This window comes from Chelonoidis abingdonii, chromosome 23 (genome assembly GCF_003597395.2).
Source record: "Chelonoidis abingdonii isolate Lonesome George chromosome 23, CheloAbing_2.0, whole genome shotgun sequence".
NCBI classification, from domain to species: Eukaryota; Metazoa; Chordata; order Testudines; family Testudinidae; genus Chelonoidis; species Chelonoidis abingdonii.
Window position 1 is genome coordinate 17,282,288 of NC_133791.1, and position 22,441 is coordinate 17,304,728.

The 22,441-nt window shown below is 44.2% G+C and overlaps 2 protein-coding genes across 3 annotated transcripts in view; both read right to left on the reverse strand.

The window, feature by feature from the left end:
• The window catches only part of CROCC (ciliary rootlet coiled-coil, rootletin), a 107,620-nt gene extending 105,895 nt beyond the window's left edge, over positions 1–1,725 (reverse strand). Inside the window, exon 1 of the mRNA XM_032787576.2 lies at positions 1,639–1,725. The gene's annotated coding sequence lies outside the window, so the exon portion shown is untranslated. The remainder of the gene's footprint in view (positions 1–1,638) is intronic.
• Positions 469–17,737, reverse strand: SZRD1 (SUZ RNA binding domain containing 1). Of its 2 annotated transcripts, none has more exons than XM_032787581.2 (4): positions 17,633–17,737; positions 6,299–6,348; positions 4,724–4,978; positions 469–3,517 (listed from the first exon to the last, which is right to left on the reverse strand). In XM_032787581.2, the coding sequence occupies exons 1-4, from the start codon at positions 17,696–17,698 to the stop codon at positions 3,415–3,417; spliced, it is 474 nt and encodes a 157-aa protein (XP_032643472.1). In that variant the 5' UTR covers positions 17,699–17,737; the 3' UTR covers positions 469–3,414. The 2 variants fall into 2 exon arrangements, with proteins under 2 accessions (XP_032643472.1, XP_074916269.1); XM_075060168.1 differs by lacking the exon at positions 17,633–17,737 and adding an exon at positions 6,821–7,118.
• Between the last annotated feature and the right edge of the window lie 4,704 nt (positions 17,738–22,441).

The window sequence follows — 22,441 nt, forward strand, 5'->3', positions numbered from 1 at the left end:
TTTGCTGGGATTACCTGTCCAGATAGGCAAGGTAGCAGTAGCTAGGTTCTAGTGCTTGCTTACTCCCCCCTCCTTAATAGCAGAGCCAACATCACCGAGCAGTCAGAGCTCTGACCACCCCTATCCCCCGCCCTCAGAAAGCGCTTTTAATTCAAGTAGTTTTCACATACATGGGAGGAGACCTTATTTCAATGACCTGCCCAGTACATTAAAAGCATATTATAGAAACCCAAACAAGGAGACTATATAGGAGTCAAGTAGTTTCAATTCACTCTCAGCAGGAATAAATTCCCCTTGGCTAACAGTTATTCACAACCCCTTATCCTCCCCTCCTGGCGTTGTGCCTCTTGCATGTGTTCTCACTCCAGTTTAGATCATAAACTCCCAAGGCGGCTTCTAGAGCTCACTTTAGCCCTGGGGCACTCCAGGAAGAGGGCATACATAGTAGTTTGAAAAAATAAAACATCATTTTAAAAAGTTTAACACATTTATTTAAAATACAATTTATAAAATGTTTTTCTGCATACTTAGGAGCACTTCCATGGGGAGACAAGCGGCTGTGTGTCCTGTGGCAGACTCACACAGCTTTGCACTTCTTACCACCCGAATACACACATGCACACACATACAGAACCATAAAGTGCCCCTAAGAACACACACAAAAAATCTTATGAATGTGTATTAGAACAAGAGCTCTAGCCCCTCTGCAAACAGGGCCTTTCTTATTCCAATACTGATTTCTGGACAGGATCACTGACCTACTGTCCACCTGGAAGAGGGGGCCTAGTGGTAGGTTTCTCCAGGAACGTTGCCCCCCCCCTGCCCGCAGGTTGGAAGCATCCTGACTATGCTATAAGGATGAATACGCTGGAGAGGGGCACTCTGGTTAGCTCCCCCCACATAATCTTATATTAGTTATGGGAGGGTGATGCTGGAGGACTGGATTTTGTCCTATGAGCAGCTAGCAAGGACGTTAAACCCCTGATAAACAGGATACCAGGTGGCAGAAAAGGGACACTGTTGTCCTAACATTGGCAAGATATCAGAAGCTACATCAGGAGGCTTTTGCCAGCAGCTGGCCATCCAAAGTAATAGCTATTTTAATTATCGATTAAGGAAAGGCGTGGTGACTACACAGTTATTGCTAATGTCTTTTCCCATCCTCTTCTCTTCTGCCCTCCCCCATCCAGCTACTCTTCCCCATCAGTTTCTCCTTGCTGCCATGAGGGAAAGATGTTTCCTGTGAAGCAGCTGCTGGTGGCTTGTACAGGTGCTCATGCAGCACATTCCAAGCCCTACCTGAGAGGAAGTTAGGTAAACATCAGATTACAGTCTTATAAAACCACAAGGACTTGAGCCCAACTGCAGGCCTATGGAACATCTGTACACCTGTTCCCACCTCTCTGATTACAGCAGAGTGTTAAAAAAAAAAAAAAAAAAAAAAAGTGTAATCCTTTAAACAGGCATTCCATGGGCTCACTTGATTTAGGGAATCGCAGGAGGGCAGGACAGAAAAGAAATTCAGTTAAAAGATCAATGTTCTAGTAGATTTCATCTTTTGTACGCAGGTAGTTTATTTTACCAGCTGTTTGCTGTATTTCTGTACATGTCTTGGTTTTCTGTATGGGAATCTCCCACACAACTCAGCTGCTTCCTTTCAGGCAAAAGAGGATGGGTTCAGGTGCCCACTATTCAACCTATGAAGCACAGGTCACATTGCACCTGTACAGAATACATCCTCCAAAAAACCAGCTGTGTGGAAAGGCAGCTTGTGGAAACACAGTGAAGCAGACTAGCCTATGGTCCTTTTAGGTGAAGGGATGATTTAAATCCTTCTTGGCCTCTGGCTGCTGTCACAGAAAGAGAGTCTGCTTCTATGCCACACAGGCTTGTCTACAGTACCAGGTCCTATCGACATGCTGAGACATCTCTACGGCTGGAGCCTTTCCAGCATACAAGATACATTCTTGTTGCTCCAGCAGAAGGAAGCTTTAGTGTTCATCTAATCCCTTGAGACTGTTAATATTAAGAGTTGATCAGCTTCCTTGTTGACTAATCTACAGTTAGACAATGCAACAAGACAGTACAGGGCACAGGAGAAGCAATGGAGTAGCTATATTTGACAGCTTGCAACAGTTGATTTGGTGGTACCTTACATTTCTCTTCCATGGCCAGGAACTCTTCCTCAGACCCTTCTTTTCCTGGGGCTGGAGGACAGAGCCTAGCAGAAAGCCATTTGTTACCACCAATGCATGAAAACAGGGATTTTTTTTTTCCAAACTTTATTGAACATGGTTTGTTCCCGATGTCTATGATTTCTAGAAGTAAATGCATCAAGTACAGCACTGGAATTGTACCATAAGCCATCGGTCCATCACAAGCCACTTAGGGCTCAAACCTTTGCAGCATTGGTTGCCCAGCCTCCTGCCACACGTCAGCTTTCCGACAAGCACATGCTGCACAGAGCCAGGCTCATTGCCGTGTTTTCCATGCACTAACCGGAGTGGACCAGTACAGTATTGAACTAGTCTATTCCTAGCTTGTAAACCTAGATGCAACAGAGCCCTGTTCCTTCACCCTGCTTTCTCTGCTGGAAGCAGCAGGCAGGCAATAGGTGTCTCTATGGGATCTGTCTACATTCCCTTCTCCCCAAATACAAGAAATGTATTACTAAGTTTTTCCTCAAGCCAGCAGAAAACTAACCAAGCTTATGACAGGTGCAGTAAGTGAACCAGGCCACTGGACCCCACTGATTCCTGGGCCCAAGGCAATTAGAAAGCCCAGGTACCTAGGAGTCTCCTTCCATTTGCTTGGCAGCAATGGAAATACAGAACGAGAAGCTAAGCTTGCCAAATCCTAGCCATTATATTGTGGAAATGCCTAGAAACTCCTTTTTTAGAACACTACCAACTACCTCTCTCAATTAAAACAAGCTAAACAGTGAAAACCTCTCTCATGCACTTGGTTTAAAGTTGATCTGATTTACAAACAAAAAACAAAGATCCTTTGAAACAGAACTTGCTTAGGGGGGAGAGATAGAGACAGACAGACAACATGCACATTTGGGGAAGCTTCTCATTCTTCTTTTAAATCCCAGGTTAATGAGTATGATAAACATTATTGCTGGCGCTAGCTTCAACTGAAGTGGCACACACGACACTCTGCACCTGTTCAGAGTCCTTAACGTACCCCCCTTCCTTTTACAGTGACTTGGGACAGCCCTCGGTGTGCCAATCACAGTGGGTGGAACAGGGGGTCACAGTGCATGGGGTTCAAGGTCACAGTGGGCAGAGCAAAGGGATCACAGTGCAAATAAACCAGGTAGTTCCCTCTGCTCAAGTCCATTTGTCCACCACGGCAGTGCAACCCGTGGCAGCTGACTCTGCTTTCGACAGCATGATCTCTTGCCCATATCTATCTGCGTTGTTTGAAGCCTTGTGAACCATCAGGACCCAGTGGCTGCCGTATCACGTTATTGGGCTGCCTGGAATCTTCTGGCTGGGAGATCCTTGTTGGCCTGCAGGAAAGAAATCAGTCTTAAAAAAATGGAATACTTCTACCTTACCCCCATGCAATTCCAACTAAGACAGGGAAGAGTCCTTCAGTGGAAAGACACCGCCATGGTGAAAGAGCTATTGTCTGTGCTGCTGCTGCACTCTGCAGGACCTCACGGACAATTGAGAATTGACTAGTGCTCCATTTCCCCAAGCCCTGCTCTTCAGCAGCCAAAACCCAGGTAACTTCAAAGTCCAAGTCCCGACCCTACCTGAGTGGAATCATCCTGCTCTGGTTTTGTTAACAACAGCTTTGTTCGCTGATGTGCTTTAGGAACATGTATCATTGCTCTCTTTTGTAAGAGCCATTTAAATGATGCACCTTTTTCCACTCCAGGCAGCACCTTTTATTTTTAAATTGCAGTCCTTTGGTGTTTGGAAAGAGTGGCTGCTGTGCTGTTCAAACAGGACTCCAGGTTAAGCTGTTCCCCCCTCTGAAGTTATGTTTAGTTGGAGAATATACTCCAAAAGGACTACAGAGCCAATGTGATGTAGATCAGAAGGCAGGACAGACCATACATTATGGGGAGGGAAAGTGCCCCTGGAGCGACTGGTCTGGCCTTCTCCAATCAGTGATAAAAGCAGCATGGCTGTGGGGAATGTAAATTCAGCTTGTTCTACACCATGTGAGGTGGGCTAGCCAGCTCAGCTTGATATTCACAGGCAAGACTCAACTCCGCAGCTCCCTTGCTTGGGGAAAAAACAGTCACATTTTGTTGAAAGATTATGCTCCCCGATTAGATAAGACTCAGATCTGTGCAGAATTATATCTAATCCTTTTGTTTTACTATTAAAGATATTTGTATGAAATCTGGCAAGTCCTTCCTTGCAGAGTCAATCTGCTCCTGCTGCCTATTCCCCTGGTTATGTCAGAGAAGGCTTTGTCCTCAATGAAGGCGTTTAAAAGCCCTCGCTCTGTGTCTAAAACATCTTTGCGTCCAGTAAGCATTTGCTTTAATTTCTGTGCATTTGAGCTATTACATGTGCTAACAGGATGCCCCCACCTCTCAGTGAGCTTTATCCTGCATGTCATGTGAAATATTAGGTATTGGCCTGGCTCCTCCTCCCTCTGGAGGACTATCTGTAGGAAATCATTTGCTGAAGAACTTCCTACAGGGGTTAGTTCAGGGATGCAGCTAGAATTGCCATTAAGCCCCAGCCATTCTCACCTGTCTAGAATGGGTTTCTCCTGTTCCTCTTCTGGGCTTGCGCTGCCTAGAATTCGTTTTCTGGCTTCTGCGTATTCTGCCTCTCTCTGTGCCAGAGATTTTACAGGAAAAGCTGGTCTGCTCGCAGAGTTGGGGTTACTAAGCACACCATTAGTTGTGGGCCTCTTTAAGATCCTGATCTGTGGAGGAGGACCTGAGGGAAGGCTGTCGTCCTGAATGACAATCGGCACTTTGGGAGGAGATTTTGATTTTCTGCTGTTTAAGAAAAGACACAAATATCTAATTAACATCTGTAGCCCACTGACCGAAAATGTTAACTGCTGGGAGTGGGAGCCCTGCCAGCCGGATACCATCTTCATGACTAGCAGGTGTCTTGCAACAATTAAAAGCCTTGTTATAGTTGCAACTCAGATACTGTAGTAGAGAGCATGCTTATCTGAGATTTGCCCACTCAAGTCAAATGTGCAGGACAGCAGAAGACAGACCTGGTGCTTTGATTCTTCTCCTTAAAAAAAAAGGTAGGGGGAGAGAAAAGGAGGGGTGCTAGGACACTGACCAGAGAATCTCACTCTCAACTGGGTGGGATGATGAGTTTTTTGCTATCAGTTCCAATCTTAAAAATTAAAGCTCAAAGTTTCTGAGTTGGGGTGTCCTAAGCTAGCTTGTGCATTCTTTGAGGCAGGAAGTATTCTATAATTTTGAGAGGCATCTGGCCCATTCCTGAGTGCTAAAAAAATAAAATGTAGGCACCTACAATTGAAGATGTAGGAAGGAAAATAAATGTACTTAAGTCATCTCAGGATTTCTTACAGCATGCACCAGCATTTGATATTCTCTCTCCAGCCCCTTACTTTCTGGAATTATGTCCCCACAACCCCACTTCACAGATTTTTGGTACAGTCCCTTTCCCACCTAAAAATCACAACAAACAAGTCTGTTATCTTAGGTATTAGCTTATTGAACTACCAGAAAGCTGAACCAAAGACTGACACTCACCAGAAGTTTAGAATTTTTTGGGGAGGTAGGGGAGAGCAAGCAGGAAGATATAAACACAATTCACGTCACTGAGAACAATGACAAGTGCTATGTTTGTGGCAGCACGGGATGAAGTATGAGCTTTCCCTCTATGTAACCCGCCCAAGCCAGAATACAGGCACAAAAGTCTCACTGACACAGAGCACAGCAGGTCAAAAAAGGGCTGGTACATGAAGGAGTTACTTGACTTCCACCCATTTCTTCATTCTACTGCCCAGTTTTTTTTGTTTGTTTGTTTGTTTTTTAAATGGCTTACCTATAGGTGTGGCTGTATCTGCTCTTGAATACCCTACTTCAGTGATCAAATTATCTCCAATTATCTTTCAGCTACATTGCTATGGATTAGAGGTGCCACAAAGTGACATATTGCATAATACAAGCTCCCCACTTCTTAGCTCAAATTGGAGGTTAGTTACCCACTAAATTTGATGCATCTAATGCAATTTACCCTCCTGTGTCAACTCTCTGAACCTGCCAGTGTGCAACTCTAGGCAGGGGAGCCTAGATCAAGAGTGTTTCAGACCAAAAGGTCACCATTACCTTTCTTTTTGTGTAATCTTCAGTTTCTTTTCCAACCGTCTATCTATTTCCTGTAAGGGATGTGAGAAAAAAAAGCGTGAAACCTCTCTCCTTTTATAGAGAATTTACAGATTCTGCTTGAGGACACTTGTAATTTCTTTAGTCTCACTTTTTCCATTACAATAATACTCTTACCTGCCTGCAAATCACACACAGAAAGACACTAATCTGAAAAATAAAAAACCCTTATATGAAAGGGTCATGTACATTTCACTGTATTTGATGGTATTAGCAGTAGGAGAACAGCAAAGCATTAAAGATCATTTGGAACCTATACTAATGGCTTTTTTAAAAAGTTTCATGGTGATAGAGTGGCAGTTCATCTAATTGGAACAGCACCTTTGATCCCAAGGATTCCCCAAACACTTAAGCTACCACTGAAGCTTCCTCTGGGGTGAAAAGTGACTGTTAACAACCAGAGTAACACTAAATGGTTTCACATATTATACACTCTGTTGAGGAAGAAGAAAAGGAAAAATATACCTGAGTGTCTCTGGTACAGTTACACTGGGACAGACCACTGGGGTAGCTGCTGCTCCTCCTTGATTCAGTCATGAAGGTGGTAACTAGCAGAGCTCGAGGAAGTTCCAGCCCTCAGCCAGAATACCACCTGCTCAGCTTCCTGTCCTCAGCCCATTTGCTAGCTTACAAAGCTACTACATGAACTCAATCAACCAGAACCACAGTGAAAGCTTGCCCCTACAGAAAGAGGCAGTCTGCACTGACATCACCAGCCACAGAAAGGCATTATCAGGTCGGAAGCTATGTGGCCTACTGCCATCCATTCAGCTACATGGGGTTTGAGTAGCAATTCCCCACTATACCAAGAACAGAGAAGGAATGCAAGTGCTAAGTCATTGACAACTCTACTTGGTTCTATAGAAATATGGTTTATTAGTGGTTGTGGGGTTCTTGGGCCATCAGCCTGAGAAACCGGTAGCCAAAAGCTCAGGCGACTGTTGAAATTGGTAAAGGTACTACCAGATGGCAGCTTCATAATGTTCAACTGAGTTGCGTGTTCAAGAAGCCACAGTGGTCTGAGTGGAGCAAACTGATTTTAACTGGAAAAAAGGGCAATGAGTTGTTTGGTAGGTTTTTCAGTTGCAAAACCAAACCAAAGTTAAGCCATTTGACTATGACAGTGACAGAGTTCTAGGCACCTGCAACCTCATAAAGACACTTAATATTGTCAGAAAAGTTAGCAGCAAGTTGCAATGCTACAAAGAAGGTTGAGGGTGTATGCATAAATAAATCATCTCAGAAGCAGCCTACTTCTGACCACCTGCAAGAACAGAAAGACTGGCTGGGAACAGGAGGTGGAGATGCAGCTATCTTGGCTGGGAGCTAGAAGTCACCTGTACTGGCTGGTGGTGAGTCTGAGGATCAAATCAAGGTGACGGAGCTGCCTCATCTGTCTGCACAAGTCCAAAAGAGGTTATTTCCTGCCACAGAAAAGAGCTTTTTTAAAAAGTTGTTGAAAGCCAAGTGCTTAACTACCTCTCAGGGTAATAGATAACTGGAAGGGTGCTTCCTCGAACATCTCACTAATGGGGTAGGATGGGAAAAGGGCATCATCTCAAATCAGCTTACAAGTTCGATGCTTTTAATTCACAGTGCTATTTCAGTTACTTTGAACACTACACAGTGACCAAACTTCAGAATCAGTCTTGTGTCCAGAACATCCAAGCCAATCCTTTCCCATGACTCCTTTAAACAGGAGACGAATTTTATAATTGCCTGCTGGGAAACATGGAAGAGGAGACTCTTTGTTACACTCAACATGCAGCTAGCAGTAGAGAACAAATGCCTGCCAGGACAGCACAGAGAAAGGTGTTACATGTTTCAAAGTAGCCCTATGGAAACACAACTGGAAGCTACAGAAAAGGTGAAGGGCTTACTGTAAGCACATGAAGCTTTACAATGAGTCAGGCTGGAAAGCCTATTTTGGTTTCTCTTACATATCCGACTCTAGAACATTACCGGGCTGAACTCCTTACAGAGTACTGGCTCAAGAAAAAAAAACTCTGTGTTTTGGGGAACATCACTGAATAGTTTCTCATTACAGCTCCCAAATCTCTACTTGCCAAATGACACACCAAATATTTGCCTGATGTATTTATATCTAGTGGCAACTTACAGTAGCCAGTACCAATACCATTTCACAATTTTAAATAAAATGACTAAGCAAAAGAAAAAATTAACCCAGGTTTTCTCACGCAAGTACTATCTTTAAGCTACATCACATCACATCTTCAATCTGTATCTTAGAAACGAGTCCTGTTCTCCAATACGATCACTCTCTAGATATCAGAAATTTAAGGGAGGCACCTTTGCTTTGCACCAGCAGAGATTCATTGGCACTTTGCCAGGTGTCTAAAGGCTTCAACCAATTTGCACATGTTCCAGAGAGATTAAAAAATACAACAAAGCCATACTATTTGCTTGAGGGTTTTGCTTCCTTGACAGGAGCAGAAATTGCTTTTCCAAATTAATCAGTAATAAGAGTCTGGAACTGTTCAGCTGTCAACACCCTGCAGTCACACAGATGGGGCTATGGGCCAAATTTTAGGACCTCACAGGCAGCTTCATGGCACACAGATTAATTTTTTTTTATAGCAGAGAATTCAAAGTATTCTGAAATCTCATTTTGGTGATGCTGGAGGGCTTCCACCTCCATAAACTCTTATTACCTCCCTGCCCACCCTTTACTTTCTCTATAACCATCCTCAGAGCGCTAGCACCAGAGACTTCCCCTTTCAGTCAAGTCAATTCCAGAGCTAAAAGCCACCTCTCTTGTAAAACTATTATGGTTTTCACATCAGATTCTTTTCTGTGGATGTAAACACCACTTCCTTGGATGCACTTGGAATGGGAGACAAGGGGCTTGTCTACATGGTAAGGGAATCAACCACAAGCCAGAATGAAAACTTAGAGCACGCAAGTTTCACACACACTAACATCGATTGTGTGTGTACTTCTAAAGTGCACTAACAGTTCCTTAGTGCACTCAAACTGAGAATCAAAGCACACTAAGGAACTTTTAGTGAGCTGCAGCAGCATCCGCATGGGACAATAGTGCATGTTAAATCAGCGTGCTCTAGGTTCACACTGTGGCTTGCACTATACTAACTTGCTAGGTAGGCAAGCCTAACGTCACACTTCCTCTTAACTTTCTTCCGACCAAACCCCTAATTACAATCATACTAACAACTGCAAGTTGCTCCTGACAATTTCTTTCATTTCCTTGGCTAGAACAGCCTCACAATCAGAGCAGAGTTGACAAAGGAATATCCTGGCCATGTCACAAATCACTGTAATTAGAATGACTGGGTACTCTTCCAAGAGGAGATACTTCCTGTAATTGGAATAGGATGAAGATGGAAACACTTTGTGATCACACATAATCCAATATTGGTGTCACATACTAGATCCAGCCCACTCAATTTTCTTCCTTATAGCCCATGTCAGTAGTGACCCAACACCTCTTATCCTTCTCGTGCCATCTAAGTCCTCAGTAAGTTTGGTCACATGAATCCAAGGGAGAGCAATTTTTGTGTGTGGGGAAGATACCACATGTAAAATAGGAAACAATACTGCATCTCAACAATCTTCCCACTGGACAGACAAGACCCCCATTTTTCCATTTCAGAATAATCCATCAGTTTTTCTCAGAATGCCCTTCCAGACTCTAAGAGCACCTGTGTAATCCACTAAGAAGACACTGCAAAGGGGACGAGTGTTTTGGAGGAAAGGTGCACACACATCATCTATGGTCCAGCTGAGCGCTCTGGATCTTCAGCAACTGATTAGTCACACTTAGTCAACATGGCATGCCTAGTCATTAAACAAGCCCCTATGATTTGGAGACATAGCTGCTGCTCTAACTCAGATGTGAAATGGCTGGTCACAGAAATCACATGCCAAATTTCTTAATGAAATAGACTGTAAGAATCCAAAAAGTGTTCTCACAAACAGCTGGCATTGTAGCCTATCAAAAAGCCAGTGAGTGGACTATATACAGTTGTACTCAGCTTAAGTGGTTCTACCATATATTTGCATTATATCAAGATTTAGTACAACAGAACTGATACTAGAGATGAACATAGTAGAAGAACCTATATAGAGCTGCTCTCTCCCACCATCCCTCCTATTTCTGTGTTCTATTTCTTTCCTTCTCATGCGGGGGAGGAATAGCTCAATGGTTTGAGCATTGGCCTGCTAAACCCAGGGTTGAGAGTTCAATCCCTGAGGGGGCCATTTGGGGATTAGTCCTGCTTTGAGCAGGGGGTTGGACTAGATGATCTCTTGAGGTCCTTCCAACCCTAATAATCTATGATTCTGACTGCTTGCAGTGCAATTCCTTGATCAACTTCACTACTCTACTTCTAAAGCGTGATATGGCAGCACAGAATCAGCTTTTCCTGACTGTTACCACTCTCACACCCACTTCCTCTCCTTACACCCATGATCCAAATAATCCTCACCACCACCTGTGTTGGGGTTCTAACTCCAGTCAGACACTACTATGAACAGCAACAGACAATTCAAAGCTTCCAATTACCTTTAGAATTCCAGTGGCTAGTGCACCACCAAGGGAGTTTACCAAGACATTTGGTAATTCATGTGTATTTATGCAGATATTAACCATATGTTTTCTCTTGAAACAAACATTACCACCTCACATGCTTGACCTCTACTTGAGATTGTTTTTTTATTAGGTGTTACTATATTTTGCATTTATGGTAAGAAAATTCAAGTTACAGTTTGCAGAATGTTACCTATTCAAATTATGTTGCCAGCTTACTGGACAGTGTCCTGCAACTGGTTAGCAAAAAAATTCAGGACATTAGTGACCTCTCTTCCACATATCTAGCAGTCCATAACATTGCATGCATTTAGGGCTTGAAAAGTCAATGCACCTCACAAACTTTGGTCTCAACACTTGGAAACTGAAGATCACCATAGGGGCTCTCAGCAGATCTGTTTTTGTCGGTTGACCCTCAACCAACTTCAACTAAAATCCTCACATGCTGCACTGTGTCACTGAGCTGTGCAGATAACATACTAAAATTAAGGTCTGACTTATGGCTCTTGGGTCCCAGAAGCACTACAGCAATTTGAAGGCACGAGCTTACATGAGAGACAATCTCATGCAGCACAAATACTCATTAGGTGGGTTGGTCACACTGCACGAGAGCTATGTTAATCTTTTGAGATTATTGGATTCCTTTATGCGAGGATACCTCCTCTTCATGATTTCTTATATACCAGGTTTACATTAAAAATAGCTAAAGAAGTCCATGTTCCATTCCCCTTTTTCCCCTGCAAAGGGATCCATGAACAGATTACTAAATTTAGTAAAGAATTCCTATTATGCTGTTTTTGTCTCAGTCACTTTTTAAGACTCAAGAGAATCGAACAGAAAGCACAGTGTTGTTTTGCATATCCTTTGACATTAAAAGCCTGTTATGGACAGGAGCTAATAGAAGCTGTATATTTATCATAAAGTAGGTCTTTAACATCAAAAGCTCCATCCATCTGTATTAGAGACAAATGCTACAAATACCAAGACCTAGCGAAAAGTAATCTGTCTCATCCACCAAGAAGGAATCATTTAGAACAAAAGGCAAATCTACCACAAGCACCATCTACCTGCAGTCACTTATCTTGGTTGAGAATTCCACTAATAGGACTAGTGTTCTGCAGCATGCATTAGAACATAGAGATGAGCGGTGTCCATCTCCAAGGCAACCCAGAGATGCACATTCCAGGCATCTTTTGGTTGGAGTCTGCATCCACAGTTCAGTACAGAGTTAGATGCCACACTGTGTAAGTACAGTTCTCCAATTTGTGATGATGTGGTGGAAAGGAAGAGCAAGAATTAGTGCATCCAGAATAGCCTGATTTGAGGTTGAATCCTCACCTAGTTCTCCTGTTCCCAAGAGACTAAAATAGCGAGTGAAGGAAATTCCCTGAAGTTCCCCAGTGGCAGAATTTCTGGAAATGTGCAAAGAGTGATAATTTGCCTTATTTCTGAAGATTTTTCTATACACGTACACTTCAGATGTACTGTTATTTCTCCTACGTTGCCTGCACAGGCTATAAGTTTTTTTTTTTTTAATGTTAAACTTAGTGCTTCATCAAATTGTTTTATTTCAGACATAAAAAACTCATTTAAATTAATACCCAAGGTTACTGGAACTGAAAGTTAGCAAACAATTATCTATTTTTTTCCAGTTAGTTTACTTTGTGAATTGCATATTACTGTTGTACTATTTCTCTGGCATAGTCAATTTCTCCCTTGCTGAGAACAAGGGACCAGAAAAATCCAAGCAATAGTCTCATAAAACTATTCACTTTCTGAAAGGGAATCTTTTAAGTTGCTCTTTAAGAATAAGCTTGAACAGCATTTTCCTTCACTTTAAGGAACAGTAAGGGAAGAAGTCTAGTAAGCTGAAAACACAAGATTGGAGTTATTTTGTAGAAAATCAAGATAAAATCCCAAACTTCCATATTGGTGGAGCAAGCTGTAATGGTCACCAAGGAGAGAAGTATTATGTCACCTTAAAACCCTGGAACATTTTGAAGTTATGATTCTGAACAGTAGCCGTGCCCTTTTCTGTGCTTTGGACAAATTACTGCTCAACACAAAAGACTCCCTAAATCCTGCTCACTTTACTCACTTGAGTAATCTCATTTGAGAGTGAATAAACTGAATGACATTGGGCTTTAGGAGCTGAATCCTTCAGCAGTGATGTTAAACAAGGTCCTTTCTACTTATTTTTAAGGATGCAGTTACAGCTCCTATGGCATTTTATGAAGAGTAGGGGGATAACTGAGGACCTGGCTAGCATTCCCTTATTTAGTGAGAACAGGTTTTAAAACGTCCAAGGTCACATGAGCCATTACTGAGTGTATAAAGCAGCCATTCAATCACTAATATCCAACTCATTGCTTCATAAGGTGCTTTGGGATATTCTTGCGTATGAAAGGCATTAGATAAGATTAAGATATATTTAGTTTCCCCATTAATTTCTCTTCCATTAATTAATGAAACATTTTTGAGAACACTGATTCCTAAGGCTGCTGGGAATCAGATAGTTCCATTAATTAATTCTCTAGGTTACTCCCATTAAATCCTGGCTGTATTTTGTAGTCAGTGCAAGGTTCACAGACAAGACTACTTTCAGCTTCACTGGGGCTTAGGTTTTCTGAAGGTAGCCAATTCTTAGCAGCAGCCTGTGCAGTTAGACAACTGGGAAACAGGATGTGCCACAGTTGTTCTGCAAGACTACATTAAATCCTTAGAAACGTGTGTTCTGTGGCTTCAGAACAGATAAGAATTTTGATGGGATATAAAAGCCTTTAAATAGTATTTCACAAATTCCTTTGTAATCCTTGAAATCAAAACTCATCCTTGTACCTCATACATTTTAAACCTTGTCAACAGCTTCAGATGTAAACCTTACACTGAAGCCATATTTGTATGATTCTTTGTTCACACATTAAAATCCCATTGTGTTCCACCGAATTCAATGTGAATTCTTTTATGACAAGAGGACAATGCTGACTGGCAGTCACAGGGTCAGACTCCACAGCTCTTAAATAACATTTCCCCTTAGCTGTTGTGCTTTGATCACATTTCAGGTCAATTAGAGTTTACTGCAAAAGGCTGGGATCCTAAATTAAACTCCATATTAATATAGGGAGGCAGCATGATTTAGTCAAGGAATTGGGAGTCAGAAGACTTGAGCTCTGACTGCCACTTACATGCCTCTGCTAACCCATTTCACAGTCCTATGAGAACCATGAGTGAAAGGTAAAAATGCCAATGCAAAAAAAAAAAGTGCAGATCAGAATTACAATCACTACTCTGCTCAATCACTCTTATGTATCCTCTGGCTGCTAAGCATTAGAAAAACTAGAACTGTCTGCTCCCCATGGCACGCCATGCAGCAAGATGTATCCTAGCCAGGTGGCCAGGGTTCAAAGTCAATTGAAACTTAGACTCTGAACTACACCAGAACAGTTTTAAGCCTCCATAAAGAGCCATTAGAATTCATCTTTTAGCATTACTCCTCGGAAGAACCCACAGCACCATCAGCTGACCAGTGCTACTACTGTGGAAGATGGTTGAGCAAATCCGAATGTATCCCTCCCACTGCTTCCAGAAGAGATGTTACCAATAAGTCAGCTTATTAAGTTGCTAAATTTGAAGCCAGAGTTTGAGAACAGAAACAAGTTTCCAAAGAACAAAAAAACACTATGCCTAGGTTACTATCAGTTTCTTTGCAGGTAATAGTGAGATAACATCTTTGGAAAAGGGTGGCACAGCAGTACTGGAAATGGCGGTTGGCAAGACTTATCGAAAGGATTACATTCATGTTTCTGTCTTTTACACAAAGATTCAACAGCTAGGTTTTTATAACAAGGACAAATTGAAGTCAGTCGCTTCACTACAGGTCTGTACCAACTAATTGGAATTTGGCTTACAGTACAGAGTCAGTTTTACATAAAGATCCGAATTACATTGACAGCTAAAGTAGTGAAGAATACTATTGTCACTAATATCTCTGTTTATGAACAGAACCTCTCACACCAACTCCTTCCAGCCCACAAGCAATGGCAGCTTTTCCTTCCTACCAAGTTCAAGTAATGGTGGCGTGTTCTAATAAAAGATATTAAATTGTACATCTGGTATACCATGTATCATAATTAAATTTTAATGCATGGATTATTCTTATAGACACGCAGGCTTTCCTTCTGCCCTACACTTTAACACCAACATTATACTGAAGAGCAAAAAATAAAAGGTTAAATTCCATACAGTATCTGTCAGAGTATTTGGCTCATGAACTCTGAAGCTAGAGAAACACATTTGTTGCTGTACTTGTCTTCAAAGAAGACAGCCAAAGAGATCATCAGGATTTTATAAATAACTATTAGTCAGACCCAATTTACAGCTGTGGTTACCTTCACTCAGATTAGTAAACAAACTGTACACTCTGGAAGACTTCTAGCTGGGTGAAAACAAGCTAACACTGAATCCTGTGGCACCTTACAGACTAACAGATGTATTGGAGCATAAGCTTCGTGGGTGAATACCCACTCTGTCAAACGCATGTTGCCACAGGACTCTTTGTTGCTTTTTACAGATCCAGACTAACACAGCTACCCCTCTGACACTAAAACTAACACTGTATCAATACAAACCTATTCCTGTCTTGAGGCACTGATATAGTGCATAATTTGAAAAATACTGTTGATAAATAGTTGATCAAACCAACAGAGCAGGCAAATTGGAGCTTAGGATGACATACCATTGGCTCCAAATGACCCCTTTTCTCCACACTCCCCACACATTTATAAGGCGGACAGTCTAGCTTTGAAGTGAAGTCTCCAGCTTGAAGTCTACTCAGTTTCAAAAAATAGATTAAAAATGGTTCCAGGTGCTACAACTACCTTTAGGCCCTCAGCCAATTTGCTGTTGTTTTACAATTACTTTTAAAAAATGTTACTCCCTATAGCTGTACAGAGGAACGCACAAAAACAGAAAACTTAAGTTATATTAGTGGCTAGGATGCTAGGCTCGGACTTAGGGGAAGATGTATGTTTGATTCCCTGCTCTGCCACAGACCATGCATGGCTCAGTTTCCCCATCTGTAAAATGGGAACAAGCAGTTTTTTCCCCTACATCATGGGTGTGTTGTGAGGATAACTACATTAAAGATTGTGATTGTTCAGATACTACAGGAATGGGGGCCTTAGACAGAAATGCATAAAATAAACCAACTGAAAAACATTTGTTTCCTCTAGTCGCTCTGTTATAGTCATTGCAGGTGTTACTTGCGACAAGATTCAGAAGTGAGATTTAAATCGATCTCTCTTAATTCTCTATTTCTTTATTTTTATTAGTTTAAAGGTGACCAACAAAGAAAGGAGTTGGAGTTACGCCTGATTGGCTTAAAAGGTTTTTGTTTTATGAGGGTTTTTTGTTTTAATTTTTCTATTTTCTTTTACATAAGAAATTAAAGTCTTGTCTGCCCTGGAAAACTCTGGGTATAGTTACACTGCAATTGGCAGTGTGATTGCAGCACATGTAGACACACCCAAGCAAGCTTTAATCTACCTAGTTCAGGTCCTAATACCAGTGAAGCCACAGGAGCATGGGCTAACCACTTGAGCATGCGCCCAGACTCCCTGGCAGGCTTGTACTAGGGCAGCTAACCCAACGCTGCTGCAGCTTCATTGTGGTTGGTGCCCAACATTAAAGCTATTTTGGGTATGTCTACACACTGTGGTGCAGATATACCTTCTGATGACAGGACATCACAAGAATTGAGAGGGAAAGGCCATTTCCAGTCAGCGTGTTTGAAACTCTGACTCCTGGGCAATGAACATTCTGAAGTTTCACCAACTCATTCTTTCAGTTCAGCTGTGAGAGCCACATTACATGTTTTTAGACCTCTAGGAATTCCTCTAGCAAAACCAGGGAAGACCAGACTTGATATTCCTGATACCTCAGAGTATCAGACAAGACAACTTTTGGGACAAGCTGCAGTAAGAGGGAATACAAGAGCCCAATTCTTTAAAAATCCTTCATAGGTTATTTCCCCCCCACATATTTATTACTACTCAGGAGATAAAAATAAAATATAAATGCAAATAAATCTACAAGTTCTATATTGCCCAACTGACAGAGTACCAACTAATGAGTCAATCTTTCATAAAGGTATAATTAACAGTTATTCATAAAATTGTCCATAGGGACACTATCAAATTAAAAGTCAAGTTTATATTTTTTTTTTTGCTGGTTACTAATATCTTAGACTGATCATATGTTTAAAAAGACATTTACTTTTCACCGTTTATGTTCTATTTTTTGCACCATATTCATCTTCACAAATGACCAGAATAATCAATTTAACTATCCAGCTCTCATGCACTAAGAGCAATGCTGCACTAGGTATACTGTATATACTAGGTATAAATTCAAGTGAAACTTTTCATATCAAGTCTTAAAACCCACAAAGAAAGGTTTCTATTATTTTTCAGATTTTTTTTTTTTTTAAATAAAGGAGAGGGTTTGTTTTTTAAACAACTAAGTCCAAATTTCAGGCCTAAACTACTCAGGAGTACCTATTTAAAGAACAGATATTTTAACATTTACATATACATTTTTAAAAGAATACCATTTACAGAATGGCTTACACATTTTTCCAAACCCACCCGTCTTACATGCCATGGTAGAGTATTAACTACCAATAGTTAAGTACTTAACCTGTCTTGCTTCACCTGCCCATAGTGCTTCTCCAGATGGAAATTGACAAGCAGTTGCGCTCCACTGGGTAAGCTCTGCATGTCGTAGTCATTGGGGATGCTCTACGCCGAACAAAGTATAGGTGAAGGAGAGAGAGAGGAGAAACAATGACCTATCAGCAACAGATGATCAGGTCAGTTCATGGGCTCTTGCACATAGCTGTTCCCTCATGGTTCTAGTAGCAGAGTGATTCCACTAAGGCCCGGTCTACACTCAGGGGTGGGGGGAGGGAATTGATCTAAGGCCACGTCTAGACTACGCGCCGATAAATCGATTGCTTGGGGATCGATATATCGCGTTTAATCTAGACGGGATATATCGATCCCTGAGCGCGCTTATATCGATTCCGGAACTCCACCAACCCCAACGGAGTTCCGGAATCGACATGGCGAGCCGTGGACATCGATCCCGCGCGGTGAGGACGGGTGAGTAAATCGATTTTAGATATTCGACTTCAGCTACGTTATTCACATAGCTGAAATTGCATATCTAAAAATCTATTTTACCCCGTAGTGTAGACCAGCCCTCCGATACGCAACTTCAGCTACAAGAACAGTGTAGCTGAAGTTGATGGATCTTAGATTGACTTAATTACTTACTTCGCATCCTTGCGGCGCGCTGCAGCTCCTCCGTCGACTTTGCTTCCCCCTCTTGCTGAGCTGGAGTTCAGCAGTCGACAGGAGAGCAATTGGGGATCGATTTATCGCATCTACACTACACGTGATAAATCGATTTCCGATGGATAGATCTCTACCCACCGATCTGGCGGGTAATGTAGACATACTCTAAGGCAGTTCTCAAATGTTATAGCCTTACAGCAGTTTACATGAAGAGTAAGCGTGTCTGTCTATAAATGTTTTTAGAATGGCAATCATTTTATCCTTCAGGAAGAGTCACCCTGTCTGCTTTTATCATCTCATCTCCCCCACCACTCATTGTATGTTTCCTGTGGGACCTCTCTCTACCACTGGTGGCCTTGGTCTCACTGTCAGCTCCTAGAGTCTCCAGCTGGTGGCTGGCATCTCCAACCTGAGGGTAGCTGCTGTTTCCTCTCCTAAGTAGCAGCAGCCTCTATAGCAGGTAGTTAGGTTTGCTCTTTCTTCCAACTGCTGTTACAGGCATCAAGAGACTGGACAACTGTAGAAGCAGCTGCAAGCATGGAAGAGTTAGCACTATGCGGTCAGTCTGCTCTCCATTGAGCAGGATGAGGATTACAGCAGTTTCCCCCTGTTGGACCCGCTGGGAAAGCACTTTAAGGAGTACCACCACTAAAGACGAGATTTTCCTGTAAGAGAAGCTTAGAAACAACTACCGGGGGTGGGGGTGGGAGTGCAGAAGCCTAGAATTCCTACATTTCTTCAAGTCATTGGTCTGGGCCAAAATCACCATCAACAGCCCTGCAGACAAGAGTTATGTACCTTCATGGAACGTTTTAACGAGAGGGGGAATTAACATCAATATTCTAAACAAATTCCAATAGCAACCATGATCACAGGATTGACAGACTGCATAATTGCTTCACTGGCAAATAGTATCACTCCATTCCTGGCTTGTTTAGCTAAATGTCTTTCAAACAAATTGTAATCCAATATCCTTTTACAGAGAAAACACATAGTTTTACCCAAATAGTGATAGGGAGAAATGAATTAATAAGCATAGACAAGAAAGTAGAGAGACACTGTCCAAGATCAAATTCTATCTTCTCGCAATTTAAGAGCTTACTGTTATTTAGCTTGTCCACTCTCTGAAGATGCTAGTGTACTTCTCCGTTCACCTCCATGTCACAAACAATTCCCCTCCCCTCACTATGCAGCTGTGTGCACTATACTGCTTACCTGTCTACACTACCGCTACCACCCAACTGATGATCGCATTTCAGCGGTGCTGCATGTAAAACAACTTTGGGATTCTTCAGAATGAAAGGCACTATAGAAATATAAGTTATTGATCTGGCTACTGAAGATCAAAAATGGGTGATTGATATTTGAAGTTAAACAAAAGGAATACTTGGTAATACTAAAACCAGGCACATTAATTGTCAAAAAAAAAAAAAAAAAAGTAGAGAGGAATCATGCTTCTTGTCAGCCTCCGGTTAGAGATACCAGCTCTTTAGTTAACGAATTTAATGTTGCACGTTTGAGAGAATCAAGTACCAGCTACCTTACCAGTCACATCACCTGCAGCAAGTGATGAGCCAGACCCCACCCACCATCACGACACTTTGCAAGAATCACTGCATCTCTCTCAAGCAAAATTTCGTTGGAATCTTTCACAAGAGCGGGCGAGTTCCCAGCAAAACTTTCAGCACCTTCCCTATGGTTCCTTGGTGTCAAGCGACCTTTGGAGGTAGGAACCCTGACTCCAAGCCAAGGCCAGAACTCGAAGGTCACGCCCAGAGGCCCCGATTCATTGCCACAGAATCCCGACGCTTCTTTGGGGTGGGCGCGGGGGCAGGAAAGCGATGGAGTGTAAAACGCAGGAGGAGGCACGTGCGAGTCACCCCCTGGGCCAGCCCCAAGCCCCTGACCCGACCCCGCTTCCCCAGGAGAGATGGGGCGCGGGTGGGGCCCAATCAACAGGAGGCAGCAATCCTGCCCCCTTGGACCCATGACCGCCACAGGAGCAAGGGGGCGCGCGTGGCCACCAGCTGCCTTCCGACGGCCGACGGCCGGGCGGGGGCCCACAAATTGTATGGAGCGTCGGTCCCTTCTTTATATGAGGCCTAATTGTCAGGTCGCTCTTAGGTGGCTTCCTGGCTCCTCTTGACTGCTGCGCCTCGCCTGACGTTCCCACATCTGATTGTTGCGGCCGTCCCCTCGCTGGCAGTTGCCGCGTCTGCCTTACTTCGCTCCCTCCTGCGCACGTTCGGTCCTTGCTCAGTGCCGCATCCTCCTCGCTGTCGGTCCGTTCCTTCCTCCCGCTCTCAGCGACTCTTCCTCATTCTTTCATTTTAACTCCTCTCTTCGCCGCCGGCCTGGCCTGCCGATGCCGGCGGACCTCCACCACCCGCGCCATGGCACGGCCCGTCGCAAGCGAACGTCGCTGCCCGGCGGTCCGCTCCCAGTCACATCGTCTCGCTGGGGAGCCAAGCTCAGAGGCCTCCCTTCTGCACGTGCGCACTACTGCCGGCCCCGCCTCGCGGGACATTTGCGCTACTGTACAGGCCGACTTGTATACAGCCGTCGCGTCTGAGGAGGACGGTGCGGACCTCTCAGCGGGGATGCGGGCTTATGAGCACAGCCTCTCCTCCGCCGGGCCTATGAGGCCCCCTCTGTCCCTCCTCTCCCCCGGGGCCAATGTGCATCTTCTGTCCCTCCCCTCGGGCCAATGGAGCACTCTGTCCCGCCTCCCTCGGGCCAAGGACCCCTCCCCCCCGGGGCCATGAGACCCTCTGTCTCCCCCCCCGGCCAAGACATCCACCATCCCAACTCCGTGGCCTATGAGCGTCCGCTGTTCCCCCCCTCCGGGCTCATGTAGCGTCTCTGCCCCGTCCCCTGGGCCATGAGCCCCGCTGTCTCTCCCCCCCCTTCGGGGCATGTGAGCCCCTCTGTCCTCCCCCTCCGGGCCAAGAGCACCCCTCCCCCCTGGGGCCATGAGCCCCCTCTGACCTCTCCCCGCCCCCCGGGCATGAGCCCCTCTGTCCCTCCTCCCCCCGGGCCATGAGCATCTCTGCCCCCCCCCGGGCCATGAGCCCCTCTGTTCCTCCCCCCTCGCGGCCAAGGCACCCCTCCCCCCCGGGCCATGAGCCCCTTGACCTCTCCCCGTCCCCCGGCATGAGCCCTCTGTCCCTCCTCCCCCCGGGCCCATGAGGCATCTCTGCCCCCCCCGGGCATGACCCCTCTGTCCCTCCCCTCGGGCCAGAGCACCCCTCCCCCCCGGGGCCATGAGACCCTCTGTCCCCCCGCCCCGGGCCATGAGCCCCTCTGTCCCTCCCTGCCCCGGGCCATTTTTAAACCCATCTGGGAATTTGCCCTGCTTTGATCAGGGGGTTGGACTAGATCAGGGGTCCCCAACGCGGTGCCCGCGGGCGCCATCACACCAGCTGGGGCATCTAAGTGCACCTACGTACTGTCCGGCAGATGAGCATCCACCGAAATGCCGCTGAAAAGCTGCGTCATCCAGAGGCATCATCATCAAAATACAATTTTTGGCAGTATTTCAGTGGTCACACCTCGGGATGATGATCCTTGTCGGTGGCAACACCTATTGATGTTGCTGCTTGTTGGCGGAGTTTCAGTGGATACTCGTCCGCTGCCATGGTCCTCCGCAGCTGCGGCAGACGAAAAAGGTTGGGGACCACTGGACTAGATGATCTCCTGAGGTCCCTTCCAACCATGATATTCTATATCCAGGAGGCTGCACCTTTGCTGATCCCCACTACAGCAGTCGATGAGGAGAGATTTCATTCCCTTTAATCTCAAAGAGCCAGGTCTCAGGCCAGATGGTGTTCAGAGGGCAATATGTTTCCTATCCTCAGAGATAAATAGCCAGTCGGTACAGCTCAGAGACCTGGTGACCTAGTGTTGCCAGGCTGCACCTATATCTGTAAGCCCTCTTCAGACATCAGGTGATAATCCAGCACCTGGCACTCTCTCTACAGGAGCATAATTGAAGCAAACGGAGAGACTCCCAAAGCTCTCATGGACATAAATGGGCTTTGGGTTAGCTCTTTACTGCTTATTTGCCATGCAGGGGTGTTGTGAAGCTTAATTATATATGTCCAATATGTTGAGGCCTTTGCTTGGAAGGTGTGATTTGACTGGAGTTTGGAGGATCTGCTCTCC

Bases quoted from the DNA above. Each gene is read 5' to 3' on its own strand.
- SZRD1 (XM_075060168.1), bottom strand. From the start codon at position 6,892: ATGACTGAATCAAGGAGGAGCAGCAGCTACCCCAGTGGTCTGTCCCAG. The intron at 4,979-6,298 runs GTAATGGTGACC...TTTCTTAAACAG, and splicing joins AAGATTACACAAAAAGAAAG to CAGAAAATCAAAATCTCCTC. The intron at 3,518-4,723 runs GTGAGAATGGCT...TCTTTCCTGCAG, and splicing joins GAGAAACCCATTCTAGACAG to GCCAACAAGGATCTCCCAGC.